The sequence below is a fragment of the Eschrichtius robustus genome, chromosome 3 (genome assembly GCF_028021215.1).
Source record: "Eschrichtius robustus isolate mEscRob2 chromosome 3, mEscRob2.pri, whole genome shotgun sequence".
Classification (NCBI taxonomy): Eukaryota; Metazoa; Chordata; class Mammalia; order Artiodactyla; family Eschrichtiidae; genus Eschrichtius; species Eschrichtius robustus.
In genome coordinates, this window is record NC_090826.1 from 52,955,138 (window position 1) to 52,981,149 (window position 26,012).

The 26,012-nt window shown below is 37.4% G+C and overlaps 1 protein-coding gene across 3 annotated transcripts in view; it reads right to left on the reverse strand.

Annotated features, from left to right (window-relative positions):
* Nucleotides 1–26,012, reverse strand: part of TM2D1 (TM2 domain containing 1) — a 143,375-nt gene that overhangs the window by 75,332 nt on the left and 42,031 nt on the right. The window contains exons 6-7 of one of the 3 annotated variants that reach the window (XM_068539997.1): nucleotides 17,563–17,692; nucleotides 15,009–15,328 (exon numbers count right to left, since the gene is read on the reverse strand). The exons of 1 other annotated variant lie outside the window; for it this stretch is intronic. In XM_068539997.1, coding sequence (XP_068396098.1) covers nucleotides 17,582–17,692 — 111 coding nt within the window. In that variant the 3' untranslated portion in view covers nucleotides 15,009–15,328; nucleotides 17,563–17,581. Of the gene's footprint in view, nucleotides 1–15,008; nucleotides 15,329–17,562; nucleotides 17,693–26,012 lie in introns of those variants that run through there. One more of the 3 variants, XM_068539998.1, reaches the window with a different exon arrangement.

A 26,012-nucleotide genomic window follows, 5' to 3' on the forward strand; every position in this document is an offset into this window, starting at 1 on the left:
TGAGTATTATTAACCTCATTTTTACAAAAGAGGAAATTAAACATCCAGAGAGATTAAGTAATTGCTGAGAGGCAAGTACCCAGTGAGTTTCATTCCAAAATTCGTGCTCTGTCCTTTGTTTCTTTCTGCCCCCAGTAATCTCAGCCCTTCTCTGAGAAGGAGCAAATTTCCATTGAAGTAAGAATGACAGGCGGAGCTGTCTTGAAAAATGGAAAGAGCTGCTTTGGAAGGTGGCAAGTTGAGGGCAATCAAGCTGAGGCTAGTTTTATCCAGGCAGCTGTTGAACGAGCATTAGAGCATTATTGACAAGCCTTGGGCTAAGCAAGGACAATAGAGAGATCACAGCAAAAAGACACGCATCTTCCCTGCCTGGCCTTATATTTAGTGAGGGAAACAGAAGAGTAAAAACACTTTTCCATGCCAACTTCAGGTTAGTATTTACTCTTAGGAAGGATTTGGGAGGGGTGGAGCTTTAGTTGTATCATAACTTCTTATTTCATGAAAGAAAAAAGAGAAATCTGAAACATGTTTGGCAAATTACTAACATATATTTAATCTCAGTGCTGAGTACACAGGTATCTGTTACATTACTTTCCTTCATTAGTTTGTAATGTGTCACAATAAGGCTAAATCAATGAACTTAAGAAGTCTTGTTTTTAAAACAGATCACCACAATCATAAATCATCAGTGCCACGCTAGTGGGAAGCATAGGTTAGTACAGAAGGACAACAGAGGGGCATCTAACCCAATTTAAAAATAAGCTGGAAAAGCCAAGAAAATGGATTCTCCCCTAGAGCCTCCAGTAGGACACATCCCTGTGAATACTTTCATTTTAGCTTAGTGAGACCTGATGGGACTTCTGACTTCAGCCATGTCTTCAAGAACCTGTAAGAGATACTTGGAAGTGTGCGATCAGAGTGTTTCCAAACGAGGAACAGCAGTAAGCAGACTTCTCAGAGTAAGGGAGAGCAGGGCACATTCCTGTGACCTCCAGGGGTCAGCTCACAAGTCCTGACTGTGTAGGGAGAGGGGAGGGGATCGATGATGGCTGGGACTCAATCAGGATAAACCTTTTAAGCCAGGAAAAGGAATTGGGTTTTTGTTTTTTTTTTAACTTTGGGTTTGTTTGTTTGTTTGTTTATTTATTTATTTATTGCTGTGTTGGGCCTTCGTTTCTGTGCGAGGGCTTTCTCTAGTTGCGGCAAGTGGGGGCCACTCTTCATCGCGCTGCGCGGGCCTCTCACTGTCGCCGCCTCTCTTGCTGCGGAGCACAGGCTCCAGACGCGCAGGCTCAGTAATTGTGGCTCACGGGCCCAGTTGCTCCGCGGCATGTGGGATCTTCCCAGACCAGGGCTTGAACCCATGTACCCTGCACTGGCAGGCAGATTCTCAACCACTGCGCCACCAGGGAAGCCCAGGAATTTGGGTTTTATGGTGAATGAAACAGGGAGCTTCTGTCGAGTTTTAAGCCAGATAGAGATGATCAGATTTGCTTTTCAAAAAGATCATTCTGATGGGAATAAGAAGGTAAACTGAGAGGAAGGTGGGACTCAACCAGGCAGGCCAGGCAGGAGTTTATCACAAGATCCTAGATGTGCAGGGCTCTGAAATAACAAAGTTGCAGTGAAGATGAAGTAATGTTTACAGAGTATTTATGAGGTGGAATTAAAAAATTTGGTGACCCATCAGATGTAGAGAGGAGATAGCATCGAAGGTAACTTCCGAGTCTCTTTCCTGGTGGATGTGCTGCTATTTTCTGTCATAAGGAACACAGGAGAAATAATTTTTTTAAATGAAGATGAATTTTCTACAAATGGTGCTGGAAAGACTAGACATCCATGTGCAAAAAAATGAATCTTGACACAGAACTTACATCTTTCACAAAAATTAACATAAAATAGATCACAAAGCTAAATGTAAAATCCAAAATAAAACTTCTAGAAGATAACATAGGAGAACATCTAGATGACCTTGAGTTTGGTGATGACTTTTTAGATAAAACACCAAAGGCATGATCCATGAAGGAAATAATGATAAGCTGGACTTCATTAAAATTAAAAATCTCTGCTCTGCAAAAGACACTTTCAAGGGACTTCCCTGGTGGCGCAGTGGTTGAGAATCTGCCTGCCAATGCAGGGGACACGGGTTCGAGCCCTGGTCCGGGAAGATCCCACATGCCATGGAGCAAGTAAGCCCATGCGCCACAACTACTAAGCCTGTGCTCTAGAGCCAGTGAGCCACAACTCCTGAGCCCGTGTGCCACAACTACTGAAGCCTGCGTGCCTAGAGCCCGTGCTCCACAACAAGAGAAGCCACTGCAATGAGAAGCCCGCGCACCACAACAGAGAGTAGCCCCTGCTCGCTGCAACTAGAGAAAGCCCGTACACAGCAATGAAGACCCAGTGCAGCCAAAAATAAATAAATTTTAAAGAAAGACACTTTCAAGAGAATGAGAAGACAAGCCATACACTAGGAGAAAATATTTGTGTAAGTCATATCTGATATAGGACTATTATCCAAAATATGAACTCTTAAAACTCAACAGTAAGAAAAATAAAACCTCATTAAAAAAATGGGCCAAAGACCTTAACAGATACTTCACCAAATAAGATATACATATGGCAAATAACCATACTAAAAGGTGCTCCATATCATATCTCATCAAGGAAATGCAAATTAAAACAATAAGATACAACTATACACCTACTAGAATAGCCACAGTCTAAAACACCGACAACACCAAATGCTGGTGAGGATGTGGAGCAACAGGAACTCTTATTCATTACTGGTGAAAATGTAAAATGATACATCCACTTTGGAAGACAGTTGAACAACTTCTTGCAAAACTAAACATACTCTTACCACCAAGTCCAGCAATCACGCACCTTGGTGTTTAGCTAAAGGTGTTGAAAACATATGTCCACACAAAAACCTTCACACATATGTTTATAGCAGCTTTATTCATAATTGCCAAAACTTAGAAACAACCACGATATCCTTCAGTAGGTGAATGGTTAAATAAATTGTGGTATATCCAGGCAATGGAATATTATTCAGCCCTAAAAGAGAAATAAGCTATAAAGTAATGAAAAGACATGGAGGAAGCTTAAATGCATATTACTAAGTGAAAGAAGCCAATCTGAAAAGGCTACATACTGTATGATTCCAATTGTATAACATTCTGGAAAAGGCAAAACTATGGAGGGAGTAAAAAGATCAGTGGTTTCCCGGGGTTAGAGGGGAGGGAGGGATGAATAAGTGGAGCACAGAGGATTTTTAGGTCTGTGAAAATACTCTATGTGATACTATGATGGTGGATACATGCCATTATACATTTGTCTAAACTCACAGAATGCACAACACCAAGACTGAACCCTAATGTAAACTATGGACTTTATGTGATAATGATGTGTCAGTGTAGGTTCATCAATTGTAACAGATATACCACTGTGGTGAGGGATGTTGATAATGGGGGAGGCTATGCATGTGTGGTGGCAGGGAGTATATGGGAACTCTTTATACCTTCTGGTCAATTTTGCTGTGAACCTGCTCTAAAAAATAAAGCCTATTACATTTTTTAAAAAATGAAAATGGGAACAATTTTGAGAATGTTGCATATAAGTCCTGAGAAAGTATAAGCAGAAATGTTTTAATGGGTAGTTTAGTATTATTACTTCATCCTCAACTTATAGGAGGAAACTGAGGCTCAGAGGGGTAAAGAATCTTGCTCAAGGTCAAGCAGCACATTAAGTGCAGAAGGTAGAATTTGAACAGTTTAACTCCCAAGCCCACATGGGTAGCCATTGTGAAATGAGGTTTGAGGCCTATCTTAGTTTCTTATTGCTGTTGTACCATTTTAAAAGTGGGAAAAGTAAAGGGACCTAAATGGAAGTAAGCTTTCAATACTTTACTTAAAGGGGTAAAATGTTGATACCAATAGACCATGATAAGTTATGTATGTATGTGTGTATGTTATACATGTACATGTATATGTATGTATGTGTATAAGATGTGTGTATACATGTACACACGTGCATGTGTATTGTATATATGTATATAAGCATACATGTATGTGTATGTTATATGTATATGCCTATATATGTATACACACGTGTGTACACACAAGTACATATGTGTATATGCATGTATCACATGTGTGTGCATGTTATATGATATGTATATGTATGTGCATGTATGTGTGTGTGTATGTATATTATAACATCAATAGCAACCACTAAAGAAAATTATGCAGGATGATGTATTCAAAAACATTGAAAATACAGGAAAATTGATTTTTAAAAAAGTTCAGGTAATACTCAGAGGCATAAAAGACAAAATGAGAAACAGAGGGAGAAAACAGAAAACAAATGATAAAATGGCAGAAGTAAGCCCTAACATATCAATAATTAATTCAAATGCAAATGGTCTAAATACTCCAATTAAAAGACAAAGATTAGGGCTTCCCTGGTGGCGCAGTGGTTAAGAATCCGCCTGCCAATGCAGGGGACACGGGTTCGAGCCCTGGTCTGGGAAGATCCCACATGCCGCAGAGCAACTAAGCCCGTGCGTCACAACTACTGAGCCCGTGTGCCACAACTACTGAGCCTGCGCTCTACAGCCTGCCAGCCAAAACTACTGAGCCCATGTGCCACAACTACTGAAGTCTGCACGCCCAGAGCCTGTGCTCTGCAACAAGAGAAGCTGCCGCCATGAGAAGCCTGAGCACCACAACGAAGAGTAGCCCCCGCTCGCCGCAACTAGAGAAAAGCCCGCGTGCAGCAACGAAGTCCCAACGCGACCCAAAATAAAATAAAATAAATAAATTTAAAAAAAAAAAAAAAAAAAGACAAAGATTAGGTACTTCCCTGGTGGTGCAGTGGTTAAGAATCCGCCTGCCAATGCAGGGGACACGGGTTCGATCCCTGGTCCCAGAAGATCTCACATGCTGTGGAACAACTAAGCCCATGCGCCACAGCTACTGAGCCTGTGCTCTAGAGCCTGCGAGCCACAACTACTGAGCCCATGTGTCAGAACTACTGAAGCCCGCATGCCTAGAGCCCATGCTCTGCAACAAGAGAAGCCACTACAATGAGAAGCCCACGTATAGCAACGAAGAGTAGCCCCCACTCGCCGCAACTAGAGAAAGGCCGTGTGCAGCAATGAAGACCCAATACAGCCCAAAACAAAACAAAACAAAACAAAAAGACAACGATCAGCAGAATGGAAAAAAGGTACGATCCAACAATATGCAGGCTGTAAGTAAGACACTTTGAACATAACAACTTATTAGTTTCCTATTGCTGCTGTAACAAATTACCATAAACTTAGTGGCCTAAAGCAACCCACACTTATAATCTTACAGTTCTGGACGTTATTAGTCTGTAGTCGGTCTTACCAGGCTAAAACCAAGGTATCAGCAGAGTCATGTTCCTCTGGAGGCCCCAAGGTAGAATCCCTTTCCTTCTTTTTCCAGCCTCTAGAGTCCATCTGCATTCCTTGGCTCATGGCCCCTTCCTCCATCTTCAAAGCCAGTGGCATAGAATCTTCAAATATCTCTCCTCTCTGACCTCTGTTTCAGTCATCTCATCTTTGGCCTTCCTGCCTCCCTCTTTCCCTTATAAGGACTCTTGTGATTGTATTGAGCCCATTCAGATAATCCAAGATAATCTTCCCATCTAAAGATCCTTATTTTAGGGACTTCCCAGGTGGTGCAGTGGTTAAGACTCCATGCTCCCAATGCAGGGGGCCCGGGTTTGATCCCTGGTCAGGGAACTAGATCCCACATGCATGCCACAACTAAGGAGTCCATGTGCTGCAACTAAGGAGCCAGTGAGCTGTAACTAAGTAGCCCATGAGCTGCAACTAAGGAGACCACCTACCGCAACTAAGACACGGAGCAACCAAATAACAAATATTAAAAAAAATAAATAAAGATCCTTACTTTAATCACATATGCAAAGTCTTTGTTGTCATGCAAGATTCTGGGGATCAGGACATGGACATCTTTGGGGGGGCTAGTATTCTGCCTTCCCCAAGTCTCTAGGCAGAAAAGACAGGCAGACGAATGATTCTTTCACAAATACAGGCTCAGTAAGAAGGCTGTAGCCTGATGTGTCATTAGACCCTCCTGGGGCTAAATCCTTCCTAAGGACCAGTGTTCCAGTGTTCCCTGGGGTTATAAATAGTGGACATTTCCAGATTCCACTGTTTCTTAGGGAGAGGCCACTCTGCTTTCCAGGTCTGGTTTGTATTGACCCAGGGTTTGGGTGGGGTTGGACCTGCAAATGGCAGGTTTTACTACAGGCGGCAGAAGCAAGCAGGAGCTAATACTCCTAAATTTAAAGTGAATGGACAGAGATGGGGAAAATCTGAAAAGGATGCTTGTCAGATATTCCTAAAAGGCTCTATGGAAAATTTCAGTGTGGGGAAAAGTCCGTAAGAATGTAAGCTGAGCAACAGCAAAACAACAAACAAATAAATCAAATGACACCACATATATACAACTCAGAACATGAAATAACTCACTTTGGAAACCACAAACTAATCTTTCCATAGGAGGCTAATCTAGGAGTCAGCTAGGCCAACAGGTCATTTTGATCTCTCAGAGGAAGCTCTGTCTAAACTCTCCTTTAGGGAAAAGAATGCTTTTCATAATCAGTGAAGGGTATTATGGAAGTACAAGGCTAGGCATCAATAACTTGTATGAAACGAGGAAGAAGGCTGACTTACACATTTCTTCAAGGTTCTTCAAGCTCAAGATTCTACTACTCCAAGCTCAGAGTCAAAATAGCGTTACATTTGGATGGGCCCACGGAAGTCTTATAAACCAAACTTTCCTGATGCCAGGGAACCTCCCTAAATGGACCACAACAAATGGACCTCTGGCCTCTGCTTAAGAGAGAGAACCTATCTATCTATTTTATGGGCCACCTCATGGTAAGAGGGGTCTTCTATGCTGAACTGAAATTATTCTCCAGACCAGTTAGTCTTGTTTTCCTTTTTAAGCTACACTGATAGCTACGTTCCATCTTCTTTAAAAGTAGAAGCCAGTTAATGTAAAAAAGACCAACAATATCAAGTGTTGGAGAGGATGTGGAACAACTGGAGTTCTCATGTTTTGCTGATGGGAGTGTCAACTGGTACAACCACTTTGGAAATCTGTTAGACAGCATCTACTCAAGTTAAAGACGTGCCTACACCGAAAGCCAAAGATTCTACTTCTGCACATATACAAAAGAGAAGTAAGGGCATATTGCTTTAAATATATCTCTAACAAAAGACATGTGTAAGAATGTAAGAGTGTCCATCTCAGCTCTATTTATAATAGCCCCAAACTGGAAACAAACTGACAACAGTAGGATAAATAATTTTTGGCATATTCATACAATGTAACACTACACCATAATAACGATGAGTAGAAGAAACTGATCACAGAAAAGGGCATACTATATGACTCCATTCATATGAAGTTCAAAAACAGGCAAAACTTATCTATGGTGACAGAATCATAGAAGAGTGGTTACCTGTAAGGGGTAGATACTGACTGGGAAGGAGTAAAAGGGAAACTTCCGGAGGGCTAGGAATATTCTTTTTTTTTTTTTTTTTTTTAATTTATTTGATTTATTTATTTATTTTTGGCGGTGTTGGGTCTTCGTTTCTGTGCGAGGGCTTTCTCTAGTTGCGGCTAGCGGGGGCCTCTCTTCATTGTGGTGTGTGGGCCTCTCACTATAGCGGCCTCTCTTGTTGCGGAGCACAGGCTCCAGACGCGCAGGCTCAGTAGTTGTGGCTCACGGGCCTAGTTGCTCCGCGGCATGTGGGATCTTCCCAGACCAGGGCTCGAACCCGCGTCCCCTGCATTGGCAGGCAGATTCTCAACGACTGCACCACCAGGGAAGCCCACTAGGAATATTCTTTATCTTCAACTGGTGGTGGTTAAGTGGGTGTATACATGTGTAAAAATTCATCAAGTTTTATACTTAAGATTTGGGCATTCTATGTATACCTCAATAGAATATTCTTTTAAAAATGAAGTCATTAGACCCTTGTAATTTTGTTTCTTCTTTTTTGGTTAAAAAAAAAAAAAGCTCCAGTGGGGCAGTTATAAAAGAAATAGATCTATGGTCAGTTGTCCACTCACATGGGATTAATAAGGAGGTAGAAGGTGTAGTGATTAGAACGGGCAATGGGCTTAGGAATCACAGACTTGGTTTCAAGCTTACTAGCTGTGTAAGGATAGTCAAGCCATTTAATCTCTCTAACCCTCAGTCTCATTATGCATAAAATGAGTACTAACCTTACAGAAGTGTTATAAGTACTACAGGAGATAAGAAATATAAAAATCTTAAGAACAATCATCTGTCATTTATTAAATACATACTATGCACCACACACTATGAAATACCCTACAACAATCATATGAGGAAGATAATATCTCCATTTTAAGAATAAGGAAACTAAGATCCTAAGAGCTTGTCCATAATACGTGGCAGATTTATCTGACCCTGAAGTCCATGAGTTTAAAGCATTACCCTATGTAGCCGTTGGTGTAGTTGGATGGTGGGTGGATAGTGAAAAGTTGAATCTGAAACTAGCCCCAGTTCTGCAGAGGAGCACAATATTTAGCTAAAGCGTCCTGTTAACATCTTAGAGGCTGGCAACCTATACCTATAGCGTAAAAGACCTTTATCACTGTAAGGGAAGCTAATTGACCTTCCTTACAGGGTGACTATGAGGATTAACTGAGATAATCAGGTCAGGAAAATATTGATACATAATGACACATCATAATATGACACATATTAGGTGATTGAGTAGCCCGCCCCTGCCCCCTCCTTCCTATTCTTTCTAATAATCTCCTGGCTGGTCTTTTTTTTGAGAACTACCTCCAGTAACTACCCATTCCAAGGTAAGAATTCAATGTTTATAAAATTCTTATGTGGTGCCAGTCATTGCTCTAAGCACTGGGACCATCGAGGACATGAATAAATCAGCATAGACTCATTTCCTCACCCACCTCCTGAGACAAGAGTTAGGGTTAGAACCATGTTTGCATGACAACTCCTAAAGTAAATGATCTAAAGCAGACGGTTATTTAATCTCAGGTTAATTTATACTCCTGTTAACCCATCTAGTGTTCCCATTCACTCAAAAAACATTTTTAAAGCAACTTTCATGTCCCAGGGACTGTTCTAAGCACTGAGGATACAGTAATAGATGAAATAAAGTCCCTGCCCTCACCAAGCTTACATTCGAGTAGGGGAGGGAAAGGGAGAATACATAAACATACGTAATTTCCAGTAGCAATAAATGCTGTGAAGAGAATGAAGCAGGATCAGGATTCAGAGAGTGACCAGTGGAGGGCTGGGGTAGTATTTTAGAAAGGATGGTCAGGGACAATACCTGAGCAGAGACCTGAACGAGTGAGGAACCAAGTCATGCAAAGACCTGGGAAAGAGCACTCCAGGCGAAGGGAAGAGTCAGTATAAAAATCTTGAGGTGGGAACTAATTTGGCATACTTAAGGCAGGACAGGAAGCCACTGGAGATCTGGCAGAAAAGTGACATGTTCTGATTTACTTTTATCATTTGGCTGCTGTGTGAAGAATACATAGTAGGAAGGCAGGAAGACAAGAGCAGAAGGGGTACACAGTAGGCCAATAAATAATTAAGAATTAATAAACAATAAATTCATTTTTGAACACCTTTTTAAAGACTTGCTGCACTTATTTAAAGCAATTTGTGTCGTGTCTCACGCAGACCACTCAATCATAAATCATATAAAGAAGACATGCCATTCTTTCTTGTGCTATAATAATGAATTTCATAATTCATTCAAATAAGTCGTCAAATTTTGAGGTATATCTGAAAAATCAAAGATGGGACCGTGAGCCTTCATAATCATACCCTCTTAAATATAAAATTAGCTCACGATTAAAAGTTCAAACACTACACACTTTCTAAAGTGTTCTGCTAACACAACATTTTTCTTTGGCATATGCAGTCCAAATAGCTCTAGCCTTAATCATTTTTCAAGTTTTCATCTCCACATGCTTGGCATATTCTGATATCACTGACAGGTTAAAAGCAACATTCTGTTGTATGCATAGCGATTCCTTGCAATTAACCTTAATTTAGGCTGAAAGTAGATTGAACAGCTGCTTCATGGCAACATTTCTAAATTTATTAGATAAATATCTCCAGAAAACTGCAGATTAAAGAGCAACAAAAACAAAATCTGCAACATCGCAGCCTTCCCTTAGTAAGGAGAGTCTTCAAGCATTGCAGGTGACAATAAGACTACTTTCTTGAGAAAAGTGACATTTGGGGCCCTTATTACACAGGGTAGCGAGAGATAATGATAACAGAGATAAGAAAAATGTAGGTAAACAATGTCTGAAGAACACATCCTACCTTCCTTCTGTAAAAGGAATTTTTGAGTCCACTGGAATTTTACTGAAGGTGTAACCACACTACAGCCCCAGTGTGAGGAACCCCTTGCAAATCCCAGATGGTGTGAGGAACCCCTTGTAAATTCCAGATGGCACTCCTCAATGCCTAATGCCATCATTCCATTCCTTTAAAATGTTTAATAAATGGTGACTATTATCTATGTCATCTTAAGCTCTCAACATTAACTGATATTATTATACCCATTTATATGAAGACAGAGGGGCTCAGAACTGTTACAGTAACAAAACAAGTGGCAAAGACAGGAGACAAACTCAGGTCTGATTCCAAAGTCTGTGCTTTTCCCATCAAACCGTGCTGCTTGGATGAAAAACCTTTGATAACATGTGTTAGATCTGCCTTTTTCTTTTAAATGCATCTATCCTTTAAAGTTAGAATCATGTCAGAAATCGGGATAAGTGTATCTTGAAGGGGGGGGGCAGGGGAGAATAAAATTTTCTTGGGCTCTTTGTTCTAATTTACCCATACTATTATTTATGGTGTCAAATACATGCATGTTTATTGTGGAAAAATTAGAAAGTTCAGATAAACTGAAAGAAAACTAACCAAATAAAAATCACCTGCAATCCCACCACCCACAGGTGTCTCTAGCTTCATTTGACCTCAGCAAGACGAAGCAGAGCATGACAGTATGGTCCTACCTAACATCTCTCCTCTTGTCACACAAACATAATCAGATGTTGGTCTAGAAAGTGCTGCAAATGTCAGATGAGGTAACAGCAGAAAAGTCTTTAGGTTTTGACAATAATCACTGCTCTATCATAGTCTCATTTTAATATTCATAAAACATTTTGGCATTTGCATGATGTAAAGTTGGGAAGTTTGAATAAATAAATTCTTTTTTTCCTTTTAAACCAGCAAACTATTTGTTAAGTAAAAAGACTCAGTATAGGCAGATAATTCCATCTTTATGAAAACATTAAACAACATACTAAAAAAAAATCTCTAGTACACAATCATTAGCAGTATATTTCAAAGAATGAGATGATTCTAACTATCACAATGCAGGAGTATAGCAGTTAATAGACCTGGGTTTAAATCCTAGCTTCACCACTTATTTCATGACCTTTGGGCAAGTGACTCAATCTTTGTGGGACTCAATTTACGTATCTGTAAAGTGGGGATAATGATAGTGACTCTTTAGGAAGACTCTATAGAGCTTAACATCGTGTACATGAAGAGCAGTAAAAGGAAATTTTAACAAGTTCAAATCTTGAAAATTTAAGATTTTAAGCCTTAATTTTTTAATAAATATTTTTTCTTTAAAAATCTATTTTCTAAGATAGTAAATACCAATGTTTCTTCATCAGACAATGACTAGCTTTAAGAGCACTGCTACATTTACTAAGAATTAAGATATTAGGCTCTATTTTAAAAGATATGGGAATGAGTACCATGACGATTAAATCAACTACAAATGTACTATTCCAGGACTCCATTGGGTACTCAGTGCTGTATAGAATTTTTATTCATTTCTAATCAGCAACTTTTCTAATTTTCCAAATTTACCTCCCTCTTTCCCTCTCAGCAGCTCAGAATAAATACCATCATGAATGAGCTTCCTATGTACTCCTTAAAGCACTCCTCCTCTCATCTAGAAGACGGCAGTTAGATAATTCAACTATTTGACACTCTGTGCAAACTAACAGATACGCTATCATTCTCCAATACCCACAGCCAGCATCCTTTCTCTAGCAGCTATCCTGTTCTCAAAAGTTTGGTTTTTCTTCTCCAGCCTGTGGGATGTGAGGAGCAGGAAACAGCATTGGTAAGCAGTGGTCTAACTGCAGAGCAAGGGGTAGTTGCAGGTCCCTGCAGCATTTTATCCACAGTTAATCTGCACTGGAATAATTAAGAGTTGACTGTGGTTTTGTTTGGGTTTGGGCTATTATATTTCATTCTTTCTCTATTACCCTGGTTAACTAAGACTGTATGTATGTATCAAAAACTTTAATATATGATTACTTTTTGACTAAGAATGACAATTCTAAAGAAAAAAATCAGAAATGTACATTGTTCATTTATTAAAATAAGTTAAATACCACATAACATTATTTATCATTACATAAATGATGATACAGACATGGAATACTCAGCAGCCATTAAAAATAATTTTGTAAGATTATTGAAATAGAAAAATATTTACAATGTGAAGAAGCAGGCTACAAAACAGTATGGAGAATATATCATTTTTGTGAAGAAAAATGAAAATACATGCATGGAAAAACTACTAGGACATACATTAAAATATTAACATTGTTATCTCAGAGCTGTGGAATAAATTTTTTTTCTTTGTACTTTTTGGTGTTTCCCAAAAATTTATGCATTAAGCTTGTATTAATTTTGTAAACAGAAAAAAGCAAAATGGATGCTGATTTAATGAGAGAAAGGAAGAAGGAAGGTGCCAGAACCCTGGGGAATATCTACATTTAAGGTATTTGAATGAGAAAGAGGAACCAACATCTTAGACTTGCACTTTTTAAGAACTAACCTTTCTTTTTTGCTAGTTTCTATCTATTTTAGCTTCCTAGCTACCCATCAGTATAATAATACTTAACTTAGCCTTAAGCATCTAGGTTAAAATAAGGGAAAAAGACACAGAAAGTTTTTGTAAAACAAAACAAAAACAAAACATACCCCCAAACTAATATTTCTTAGAGTCCTAGTGGTCCCATGAACAAATGCTGGCCGTAGACATAACAGAATCTCTGAAATTTTAAAGAGGTCCTTTAGTTTAATACAGTGGAGGTAAGAAATCTTCCTGGGTAAAGAGGTACTTCTGGAAATTGTATTAATCCTTTCAGGCTAAAGTAGTACCATTTATAAATGCTTCTGTAGAACACTAACTGTTTCTATAGAATTGAAAGAATCCTTTCCATTTTACTCTAGAGGGTTTAGGAGTAATCCCAGGAATGACTGAGCTAATCCATCTTACAATTTTGGCCACTGTTCTAAAATCAGGGTTATCATATAAAACATCTCATACAGAGGCCTTAACATATAATTCCTACACACACTACTAATAGCCATAATAATATAGTGCTCCATGAAACTAAAAACAAAAAAAAACAAAACAAAACTGTATTCACATGCTTTAAGTGCATTCCCCTAACAAATAAATAATAAGACACAGAAAAATCATCTGTAAAAGAATTACATGTATTAGGCAACAGGGAATTACACAAATTGGAAAAACGAAAGCGTTTTTAGGAATTTAGGAAATTATAGTGAAAATTAAGTCTAAAGGTTTAAGAGTGTACTGTGAACGGACTTTACTTCTAGATTTTACCAACAACTCTTTCAGAGTACAGCTTATTTGAATAAATACTTTTGAGAAGCACCTGCTTGGAAACAGACTTCCCACCTGGTCAAGGTAACTGTAACAATTACACAGGAAGCAAGATTCGTTTCAAGATATGACTGCAGGTATTTCTCATGTAACTGAAGTTACATAGCTGTGGAAACTTAAAGACTTTTAAATCTGAGCTTAGGTGATCCTGAAGTAAACTTCAAAGCACTGTCGGCAACCAAAATGAACTAGGGTATACTAGAAAACGGGCATCTAGCTTAACTGAGGCCAAAAATATCACTGTGAAAAAGTGGATCCTAAGGAAATATAAGCTCCTTAAGGACAGAGGTGTTAGTGTTTTGTCCACTGCTGCATCCTAGAACCTAGAACAGTGCCTCCCAAATGACAGACACTCAGCATTTTCATTAATGAACAAATCAGAGACCCTTCCTGGTGTATATTAGGAATCAATCCAAATTCACTTCTTATATCAATACTTAATAATCTCCCATCAACTGGAGAAGCTGTTACTGAATGACTAACAAACATACTATGAAGCTAACTGTACTATACTGTATATTTCTGAGCGAAATGAGTGATGAAAAATTATGGTTTTTACTTTTGAAAAGCCCAGATCCCAGTAATTTTGAAATTGCTATGCCTGTTACTAAAGTAAGAGTATGACAGTATTTTAGGGACATAACATTTCATGTATTTCCATCTTCTTAAAACCCTTCTAAACATGGCAAGAAAAACTACTGCTAACGTACAGGTGCTGCTTCCTCCAGACACTGGTGCATCACTTAAGACACTTGTGCCGGCATCTGCCAGGCAGTGCTAACAGATGGAAGACATTAATCATCTGGTTGGTGTTCCCACCTTGTCCATCCAGCTTCAAATGTAACTGCACTGAGCTAGATGAGTCAGCATCTGGTCCACCAAAAGCTAGTGCATCACTCCCAAAGCAAAAAGGAGAAAGTTCACACTTCAGAGCCCTGAATCAGTGCCAAGAGTATCTGCGTTGCCTCAAGGTTTCAGGCTCCCTGATGATCTTTAGCTCCCTGGATACCAAGGCAAAGACAGATCTGAAAGCTCCAAAAAACAGGTGGGTTGTCATATACAAGACTGCAGCCCCAGGCAATATAGATGGTATTTGTTCGCACCATGGATTAACTGCTTTGAAGGACCAAAATGCAGAAGACGGCAACATTCAACATTTAAGACGGTTTTCTTAATAATAAAGCACTAAAAATGTGAATAAGTCATACTTTTATTTTTCAGAAGCGAAAAGGACAAGTGGCAACTTGCCTTTGGAAAACACATTAATATCAGAGTAATAAGCTATCTATCTCACAGAGACAGTAGCCTAAGAAAGACTCTATTATATACATCTCAAAGTTCTATTAAATAAATCTCAGAATAATATGTTTTTAACTAAGACAACAAAACAAAAACATCAGCAACAACAAAAAATTAAACAGAATCCGTAAAGTGGTATGTGAAGATGGAAAAAGGAAAATCTGGAAATCTACACACTGAGAGTTCTCTATTAAAATCAAGGAGGCCCAAATCCTAAAACAGAAAAAAGAAATATGTTAAAACACAATCTTTTAAAAGAATCCAATGAGGTTTTTATAGATGCACATATTAATGCTTCATTTATTCAAGACATTTTTTTCTTACACTGGGAGCACTTCTGTATGTATTGTAGGAGATTATATGAATGACAATGCAGAGATGTGCCTTCTCAATGGGCCCTTCTAGTTTTAAATTTTAAATTTGAGTCTGGAATCCTAATTAAATGTTTATATAATAGGCTACAGATATTGTTTTTAAAATTACATTTGCTTATTATTTATACATTATAGTTTTAAAACAACTTATATACTTTAAAAAGAGAAACAACAATTTACAGTGTGAAAATAAGGTTATGTAAAACTACACAACCCTTCTCATAAAGTAGCAGTAACAATTTCCAAAATGAAGATACTTAATAAAAAACAAAGCAGTTAGTGGGGCGGGGCAGGGGTGGGTAGAAGAGAACAACCAGTGGAATGCACAGAAGACCTAGGTTCTAGATTCAGTTTTGCACTGATTAATTGTGTACCTTAGTCTCAACTTCCTTAGGTCTTAATTTCTTCCCTAGTAAGAAGAGGCAGATGGATCTCTATGCTTCATTTCAATTTTAAACACAGAGACTCTTATAGTTTGTAAGAAAGGATCTGAAAAACTTTTTGGACAATGAGTTGAATAAATTCCTCAGATCTTAACAGGAAAGGCCTGTCACCATTCAACTCTCATGGCAATAACTATAAAGCATATCCCATAATTTTACTGTGAGAAAAGAAAAAAAATCTACCCTAAGGGCAAAATTATACTTCATATCCTATTTATACATTAAACATAGAAAATGAATGTCTAGTCCCTTCCTGGACTCTAGAAGCACTCTCTGAGATAGAGTCAACTAAAAATCCTAGGATTATGACTGTGGCCAAAACATTCAGCCTATGTTTCTCTCTGCCTTCCCTGAAAGCTGCTAGACAGTTCTAAAGCCAATTAATAATTCTCGTGGGCAGGGCCAAACTTCAGGTTAAAATAAGTACTTATAGTAGTTCAGGGTTGAAACTCTATCAACTTTCAGGTTTAGGAAAAGAGAAGAGAAGAAGGAGGTTTAAGGATCATACTGACCCTAAGAAGGATGGACAGTAGAAAAGATATGCTTTATCATCTATAACACATACTTTCATCATAACCATTATATAAAACTATGGGATATCTTTTTGCTTTGATGTTATTTTTTTCTTGTGAACCTTGTCCTTTAACTATATCCACTGCAAAGAAACAGTCTGAATTGAGAACTGCAGGAGCAATGAGCATATACAAAAATGCTTTATAAAAGATTAGATGGGCTTCCCTGGTGGCGCAGTGGTTGAGAGTCTGCCTGCTAACGCAGGGAACACGGGTTCGAGCCCTGGTCTGGGAGGATCCCACATGCCGCGGAGCGACTAGGCCCGTGAGCCACAACTACTGAGCCTGCGCGTCTGGAGCCTGTGCTCCACGACAAGAGAGGCCGTGGCAGTGAGAGGCCCACGCACCACGATGAGGAGTGGCCCCCGCTCGCCGCAACTAGAGAAAGCCCTCGCACAGAGACGAAGACCCAGCACAGCCATAAATAAATAAATAAAATAAAATGTTTGTTAAAAAAAAAAAAAGATTAGAGACCTGCAAGACATGGATGGACCTACAGACTGTCATACAGAGTGAAGCAAGTCAGACAGAGAAAAACAAATATCGTATATTAATGCATATATGTGGAATCTAGAAAAATGGTATAGATGATCTTATCTGCTAAGCAGAAATAGAGACAGAGACATAGAGAACAAACGTATGGATACCAAGGGGGAAGGGGGGGTGCGATGAATTGGGAGATTGGGATCGACATACATACACTATTGATACTATGTATAAAATAGATAACTAATGAGAACCTACTGTATAGCACAGGGAACTCTACTCAATGCTCTGTGGTGACCTAAATGGGAAGGAAATCCAAAAAAGAGGGTATATATGTATATGTATAGCTGATTCACTTTGTTGTACAGTAGAAACTAACATTGTAAAGCAACTATACTCCAATAAAAATTTTTAAAAACAATAAAAAAAGATTAGAGACCTGCCTTTCCTGATAAGCAAAAAGACAGGTTTACAATACTAGATGATCTCTTAAATTTCCCCTGGTTCTCAAATTCTCATAATTTTATACAGATAATATACTATAATTAAGATTATATATACATATCACTTACTGTTTCTTTTAAACAATATTCATGGATATAACTGTGTTTTTCTAAATGTCTCATTGGTAATACTCAGTCTTGTAAGTCTGGTTCCATAATAATCTATAATGTAACTACTTCCATCTGAAGGTCCAACGATCTAGAAGAGAAAATTTTCCAAATTACCCATTTTACAAAAGATACTTTAAAAATACTTTGAGTTTACTTTTCTTAGGTGTTAATACAATTATTTCAGTAGCACCAGAAATACAACTCTAACTCAAGCAAAAAAAAGTAATTGTGGCTCATGTAGCTGAAAAGCACACTGGGGAAGCTCACAGAATCAAGAGAGCTGCAGGAACTAAGGGCCTCAACGACTGAAACCCCATGCCCCACAAGGCCCTTGGTTTGGCATCCCTGCCTCTTCATGTAGCTCTGCCTGCCTTCTTTCTGCAGACAGGCACTCTCAATTGGTTGCCAACAGTTCCAGATACACATCTTTGCAGCTCAGCAGCTCCCAATAGAAAGAAAGTTAAATTTTCTTCCTCAGTGTTTATATACCAATTTCAGGGGAGAACTTTCATTGATCTGCTTGGTTGTTACACCTGTTGCAGAACAAATTACTGAATCCAAGGTAATAGGATTAATATTGGCCAGGCCAGGATCCCTCTGGGAGATGAGACAGGATGACTGACAGTCCTACCAGAACCACATGGAATGGAAAAGGAAGAGATTTAAAAAAAAAAAAAAAAGCTCATCCATGCTAATCACAATAATCTTGTCCATTTAATCACATTTGTGACAATTCACTTAACATGATCTCTCTATTATCCTTTAAGATAATAATCTTCACACTGTAGCCTTAGGGGTACACAAGGATTTACTAAGGTATATGTAGACCCAGATAGTTTCAAGGGAATTCATTTTGAGATCCTTAATTCAAGTAAATACTCTTTGTAAAACTGATCCACCTGATACCACACTAGGCTTCAAAGCAGCATGCTAGGTCCCTTGCCCACTTCTTTGCTTTCACTGTGGTCCTTTCTCCAACTTGACAACAGTAAAGCATACCTACAGTAAGGCACACCCTGAATCTTATGATGGCACATTGCCATGAGGTATAAAAGTCTCTGATGTGTCAAAGAAGGGGATAATTCAAAATATTGGATTTCAGGAAATCTCTTTTAATCAAGAGTCCAAAAATATGCTCTGTCACATCTTGTTCAAAAGATGCAGTCCTAGTAAAATTTTACTCTTTTTAGCTTAAAAATAATTTGCTAATATTTGTAACATGTTTATGCTATTTTGATCAACTGTATATCAGTAATTATAATGACAACTCAATCCAGAAATCACAGAAAAATTTTTAATATTTTAATGAACGATATGATCAGTAGAAGATTTTCAAGCATAAAAACATACTGGGGGTAGGGAGGGTGGGAGGGAGGGAGATGCAAGGGGGAAGAGATATGGGGACATATGTATATGTATAACTGATGAGCAGAAACTAACACACCATTGTAAAGCAATTATACTCCAGTAAAGATGTTAAAAAAAAAGAAATATATTTATAAATATATTTCTAATTTGTATGTAATGAATGCACATTGTTTAAAATCTGAGTTGCTCCTATTTAAAGTTTCTTCTTTCTTCAACTTGAATAGAATAATGTGTAGCAAAACTCTGCCCTGAAATTATATTTAAAATAAGCTAATATTCATCATTTTTTTTTTCTAAAGAAGACCTGACATAGAAAACCAGTTGACCGGCCATGTTGCATTCTAATAGAAGAGAGGTTATTTGATTCTTTGCTCTTGGTTTAGCAACTCTCATGGTATTGAACATCTCAAGACATTGTAGAGAGGTTATTTTAATGATAAAAATAGATGATTTTAAGGAAATTTATATTTTGTATGAGTTTGTGAAAATGTCAGTAGAGGCAATACTAAGAAAAATAAAATTTAAAGTGTATAATATACTGAGCAGAACAATGAAGAACCAAAAAAAAAAAAAAAAACCCATATTGGGGGTACTTCCCTGGTGGTGCAGTGGTTAGGAATCCATCTGCCAATGCAGGGGACACGGGTTCGAGCCCTGGTCCGGGAGGATCCCACATGGCACAGAGCAACTAAGCCCGCAAGCCACAACTACTGAGCCCTCGTGCCACAACTACTGAAGCCCGCGCACCTAGAGCCTGTGCTCTGCAACAAGAGAAGCCACCGCAATGAGAAGCCCGTGCACCGCAATGAACAGTAGCCCCCGCTCACCGCAACTAGAGAAAGCCCGCATGCAGCAACAAAGACCCAACACAGCCAAATATAAATTAAATTCAATTTTTAAAAAAACCATATTGGGGTAAAATTCTGTTGGAGAATGGGAATAGAAATAAAAATTAAAGGAGAAAAAGAAACAATGTAAAAATTATAATAGTGAAGGGTTCATTCATGTCTTTTTAAAGTCAATGATATTTTAAATTCTATGGTATTTATAGTCTGTTGGATACATTTTAAAATTGAGGTAACAGTTTTATTTAAATATGTCAATATTTGCAAACTAGAAATTATATCCTTTGCAACTATTTAAACTTACGACAAAACTTAAATGTCAACTTAAAACATGCAGAGGGTAGGGATTTAAAAAAAATTTCTTTTAGGGGTTATGCAACCAGAGTTTGAAGAACACTGCTGTAGCGCATTCTTCATTTTAAAAATAAATTTGGTTTTAAAAACTATTCAACAAATACTTAATTCCTACAGTCCAGGCACTGTGCTAGGCATTATACACAGAACAGTGAATAAGATACAATCTAACAACAGGGAGTTTATTCTAGTGAACTATAAATGTTAATATTCAAATAACACTTACAAAGCACTTATGTTCTATATACCATGCTAGGTGCTGTCACGTACTTGGGGATTTCCTCCAAAGATCAAATTGCTTTGTCTTGACATTTATGAAAGTTATTTATGAATTTAAGTATAAATTAAAACCTTTTTAATGGTAAGGTCACAGAGGAAACTACTATGAGTATTAAGCAAAGAAAGAAAAGAATGGGTGACTAGAATTTCATGTTTTGAGATGATATAAAGGAAACAAAGAAAAAGGAAAGCCCAGCCAGTAGAAGTAGGTTAAGTCATATGGTAAAAACTTGCCAAATTTGGAATATGTGCATAGATTGGAACTGGGCCTTTTGTCCTATTATTTTTTTCTTCCTATGCCATCTCCTCTGACAATCTCACTTATCCCTGTTGAAAAAAAAAGTATTCAGAAGTTGGAAATAAGGAAAATATAAGATTGGATGGCCTTTTAATATCATGCATTTCTAATAAGCCCACCTGCAGCTCATTTGACTCTCAGGAAACAGAACTATTTAACTAAAAATTGATTAGGGCCCAGATGATTTACAATCTTGTCACATTACCAGTTAACATATAGAAAAATGATACGGTGTTGTTTTGGTCTTTTGTTTCCCCCGTCCTGTAGAGAAGAGAGCTCCAAAGATTATAGTTTAATTACTTATTAATACATGATCCAATTCTGTATCTAATTTAGCAATCTTATTACAGCATTTCTTTCCCCTCAAACTATGTAATTCTGGCTCCTCAACAACTAGTTCTATGGTGATAATTCCATCCTCTTTCCACGGGTTTGGTTCAGCCTGGGCATGTAATCAATCACCAATGAGATAATAATCTATGAGACAAGTTCAATGGGAGGCTTATCTGCTTTTAAGAAGATATGTGTGAGAGAAAAAGAGATGTTTTTCCGCCTCTGAAAGTAACTACATAGCAAGTGGTGCTAACCAAAGGAACTGAAGATGGCAAAGAGAAGGAAGGAAGAAGGGAAGAAAGGAGGGAGAGAAGGAAGGGAAGGAGGGAATAATGGATTTGGGTCTTTCACTTTGTCTTTAAGCTCTAAATTAACAAATCTTAGAACTACCATATCTCCAGATCCTTGGTATATAATATAATAAACTACCACGTTATTAAAGCCAATTTAAATTGAGGTTTCTGTTACTCATAGCCAAAACTCCAGATAATGCACTTGTCTTCAATGCCTCACACACCACTGCCAGATCACCAAAGCATAGCACTAGTTGCTATTCTCTGCTAAAACAATTTGAAGACCTGCTCCAAAGACAACCAAATTAAGTCAGTGTGGTAAATAAAGCATTAGACAGAACGGAAATCTTGAAGAGAAAACTGTCAATAACTAGTTGTAGGATTAATCCTCTCTGGATCTCCGTTTTTCTTAGCCGTAAAATGAGGAATAGAATAAACGAATCTGTATGGTACTTTTAAAGTTCTATATCTTGTTTGACTGACATTTAAATGCAAACAACTCTACAAGGTATTGTCAACATCCTTTTCTATCAATTATCCCAGCAAAGAAGAAACTGCTCTCCCTACTTAATTTTTAAGAAAACTATCAGCTGTAAAGGTTTCAATTATTTAAGTCCATATTCCCTCACCAAAATTAAAAAGTAAACCTGTTTTTAAGCATCTATATTATACACTTATGTAAAATACAGTGCCAATTATAAATTACTTTATTTTTGAATTTTATTTTATTTTTTTATACAGCAGGTTCTTATTAGTCATCAATTTTATACACATCAGTGTATACATGTCAATCCCAGTCTCCCAATTCATCACACCACCACCCCCACTCCCCCCACTTTCCCCCCTTGGTGTCCATACGTTTGTTCTCTACATCTGTGTCTCTATTTCTGTCCTGCAAACCGGTTCATCTGTACCATTTTTCTAGGTTCCACATATATGTGTTAATAAACGATATATAAATTATTATAAGTATATTATTGTACTGTTAAATATAAAACTACAAATTTTTAAAAATATCTCATACTGAGAAATATTTTACTCAAACATGCCTATGTCCACTTGTTCATTGACAATAGAGTATGAAACCTAAAATTATGTGTTTATTTCTCTCCTACGAAATAGCCTGAAGCCAAATTCTATAGCATGAAGTATTTGTTTGATAAGCTAGGGCAGATTTTTTGAAATCTATTGGGAAAAGAAAGACCACTTAACAATTAATAGACCAAAAGGTTACTACAGGTCTTCCAAGAGGGAAAACAGGAGGGCCACTACACTGTGGGAAGCTACTTTGTACAAAGGGTGTCAATGTCTCTTGTGTGAGAAGCCCTAAAACCACAAGAAAACAACTTCATATTCGTCTACATTAGTTTCCTGCAGCTACTGTAACAAATTACCACAAATTTAGTGGATTAAAACTAGAAATTTATGTTCACAGTTTTGGACGCCAGAAGTCTAGAATCAAGGTTATCAGTGCAGCCGTATGACCTACAGAGACTCTAGGGGAGAATCCATTCTAAGGTGCCCCTTGGCATTGCTTGGCTTGCGGCCACATCACCCCAATCTCTGCCTTTGTCTTCACACCACCTTCTTTTCTGTGCGGGTGTTTCTGTCTAATCTTTTGTCTCCTATAAGGATACTTGTCATTGGATTTAGGGCCCATCCAGATAATCTAGAATAATCTCTTCATATCAAGATACTTAATTTAATCACATCTGCAAAGACCCTTTTTCCAAATAAGATAATATTCACAGGTTCCAGGGATATGACGTATCTTTTGTCCTACCACACCCTTGTTCTGTGAAGATGGTTGGTGGTGGTTTGGAGGAATTGGGTGAAATTTAATTTCTCCTTTTCTGTCATTTCTGATTGTTTTCACCATGAAATTTTATTTGCAGCCTAAATGCAAAAAATCTTGAATTGTTTACTTAAAGGAGTAGGCTCTTCTATAGGTGCAAAGTCTATAGCAAGAAGAGGAAATCAGAAAACTTTAGAAGTACACGTTAAAGTCAGGAATGTTAAGCAGTATCATCAAATTTCCTGTTTTCCTGTTCTTAATCTTTGATCTCCACTATAATTCTCCATAATCCCACTCACCCACCCACAGGCACCCACACAAATAATGGGCATTTACTTAACTTGGTATATGACTTGGAAACATATTTATTCTTGAAAAACATGTGATGTTCTTTGAATAAATATGCATTTTAAATTTATCCAAATGATACTGTTGTGGATCTTGTTCAATTTCAAACGATTTTCACAGTACACTAAGATTTTAAGACATTTCCATGTAGCTGTATGTACATCTAGGTAAGTGCCTGTAATTGCTGCCTAGTGTTACAGAAGATGCATCCATTCTCCAATTAGTGTACACAACTAGGTTAATTCCAACTTCCTGCTACCACAAACAGTGCTACAAGAGACATATTTGTACAATGTCCCCTTGTGGACAGAAGTATGAGTATTTTGGGTTAAGTGCCCAGAAGTATCTCTTTATTTACACATTAGTTATTTGGGTGATTTTGTGAATCATCTTTAGTTTATGGAGCTCATTTAACTATTAAGTTCCCTATCATTTTCTTGTTGATTTGTATATTCCACATATCAATTCCTGTTGCTAGTATTCTTTAACTCAGTCTATTAACTGTTAACTTGGTCTATGATATTCTTTTTAGAAAAGAATTTCTTAATTTTAATGTATCAAATTCAATGATTTTTTTTTTCTTTATGGTTTATGTTTTTGAGATCTTGGTTAAGAAGACTTAACCCATCTAAGGTCATAAAATATTTTCTTCAATTAGCTTTCTGTAAAAGTTTTCTTCTCCTAGATACATACCCCAAAGAATTGAACAGGGGCTTAAACAGATACTTATACACAAATATTCATAGCAGCATTATTAACAATAGCCAAAATGTGGAAACAACCCAAGTGTCCATCAACAGATGAATGGATAAAAGAAATGTGGTACATACATACAATGGAACATTATTATTCAGCCATAAAAAGGAATGAAATTCTGAAACATGCCACAATATCAATGAACCTTGAAAACATTATGCAAAGCGAATTAAACCAGACATAAAAAGACAAATATTGTACGATTCCAACTATATGAAATATCTATAAAGTAGGCAAATTCTTCAGGACAGAGTAGATTAGAGGTTACCAGGGACTGGGGGACAGCGAAATGGGGAGTTACTGCCTAATGGGTACAGAGTTTCTGTATTGGGTGATGAAAAAGTTTTGGAAGTAGTGGTGACAGTTGCACAACATTCTGAATGTAATTAATGCCAATGAACTGTATACTTAAAATAAGGTTAAAATGGCAAATTTTATATTGTATATATATTTTACCACACAAAAAAGAGCTTACCTTATTTGAACTTTAACAGTGTTGTAGTTTTGTTTGTAATTTATAAACTTCTGATTTTGTTAGTGGAAAATGTATTTTTGTTTGTATATATTTAAGTATCACTCTAATAAAAATAAATTAAAGGAAAAAAGATGGTTACCAGTAACTACTTTAACACCTAAACTTTATCAACAGATGTGATCCCTCATTTACTGGCTTTGCCTTGTTGTTGAAGTCAGACGGCTTAAGTAACTCAAATATCTTATACATTTAAAATGTTATGAATGAATTAAGGAGTGAAGGGCAAAAACTAACATTTTATGCAACTCTATCAATATACCATTTTTCTATCTAATCCACTTATGAGTTTCTTCATATAAAGAATGCAAATATTAAATTAAAAAGAATGCAAGATCATATCATCTCCTGAAGACCTGGTAAAAAAGTAAAATGACACAGCTGTCTCCAATTAGAGGATAATGATGCAACCTGTGTCCACCCCAGTTCCCCAAAGAAGTAAATTCATATTCTCTTAAAAGTGAAATTACATGTTTGTGTCCAGAGCTGACTTCTGTATGTCGTTAATTTTAACAAAAAACCATTAAAAACATCTAATTTGTCACATTTTAATTAAGCACCAAAATTCCCACACAATGCCAGAAGTTATACATTCAGATCCCCTGACTTCATTTGATTTAGACTGGTTAGTATTAATCCTTAATGACCGATATAAACAGCATTCCTCAAGAAATGAATAGGATTCAGCATTATATCTCCTGAGGAAAACACAGCGTTGGGCTCAGTCTCAGGACTACTTTGTTTTTTGAACATTCCTTTAATTCACTAAATAAAAATCTGCCCACAGGTAAGTGAACTAAGTGAAATCTATTGATACTTAATTGAGATGATGTGACAAAGCAGAGACTACCCAAATTATCATTCTCCTCCGTTTTCCAGTTCATTTCCCCAGTAAATCACACCAGGGTTAAATAAATAATACAGAGAACTATTTGAAAGACTTGATATCTAGTTTTTATATATTGCTGTCCTACATCTAGTGAACTATCAAGGACTTTGACCAACTTTTCCAGTACTGGAAATAGATTTAGGGTGATTACACGTTTAGTACTTTTGATCAATGGCATGTATTTCACGGAGCAAGGGCATAGGATATGTCTTTGACAAAACAAACTGGCTTACACAGAAGTGAACCTATTAACCTGAGCCTTATTTATGCTCTAAACTGAAAAGCCTAGGCTTTTAAAATTTTTAGTAAAATTCAAGA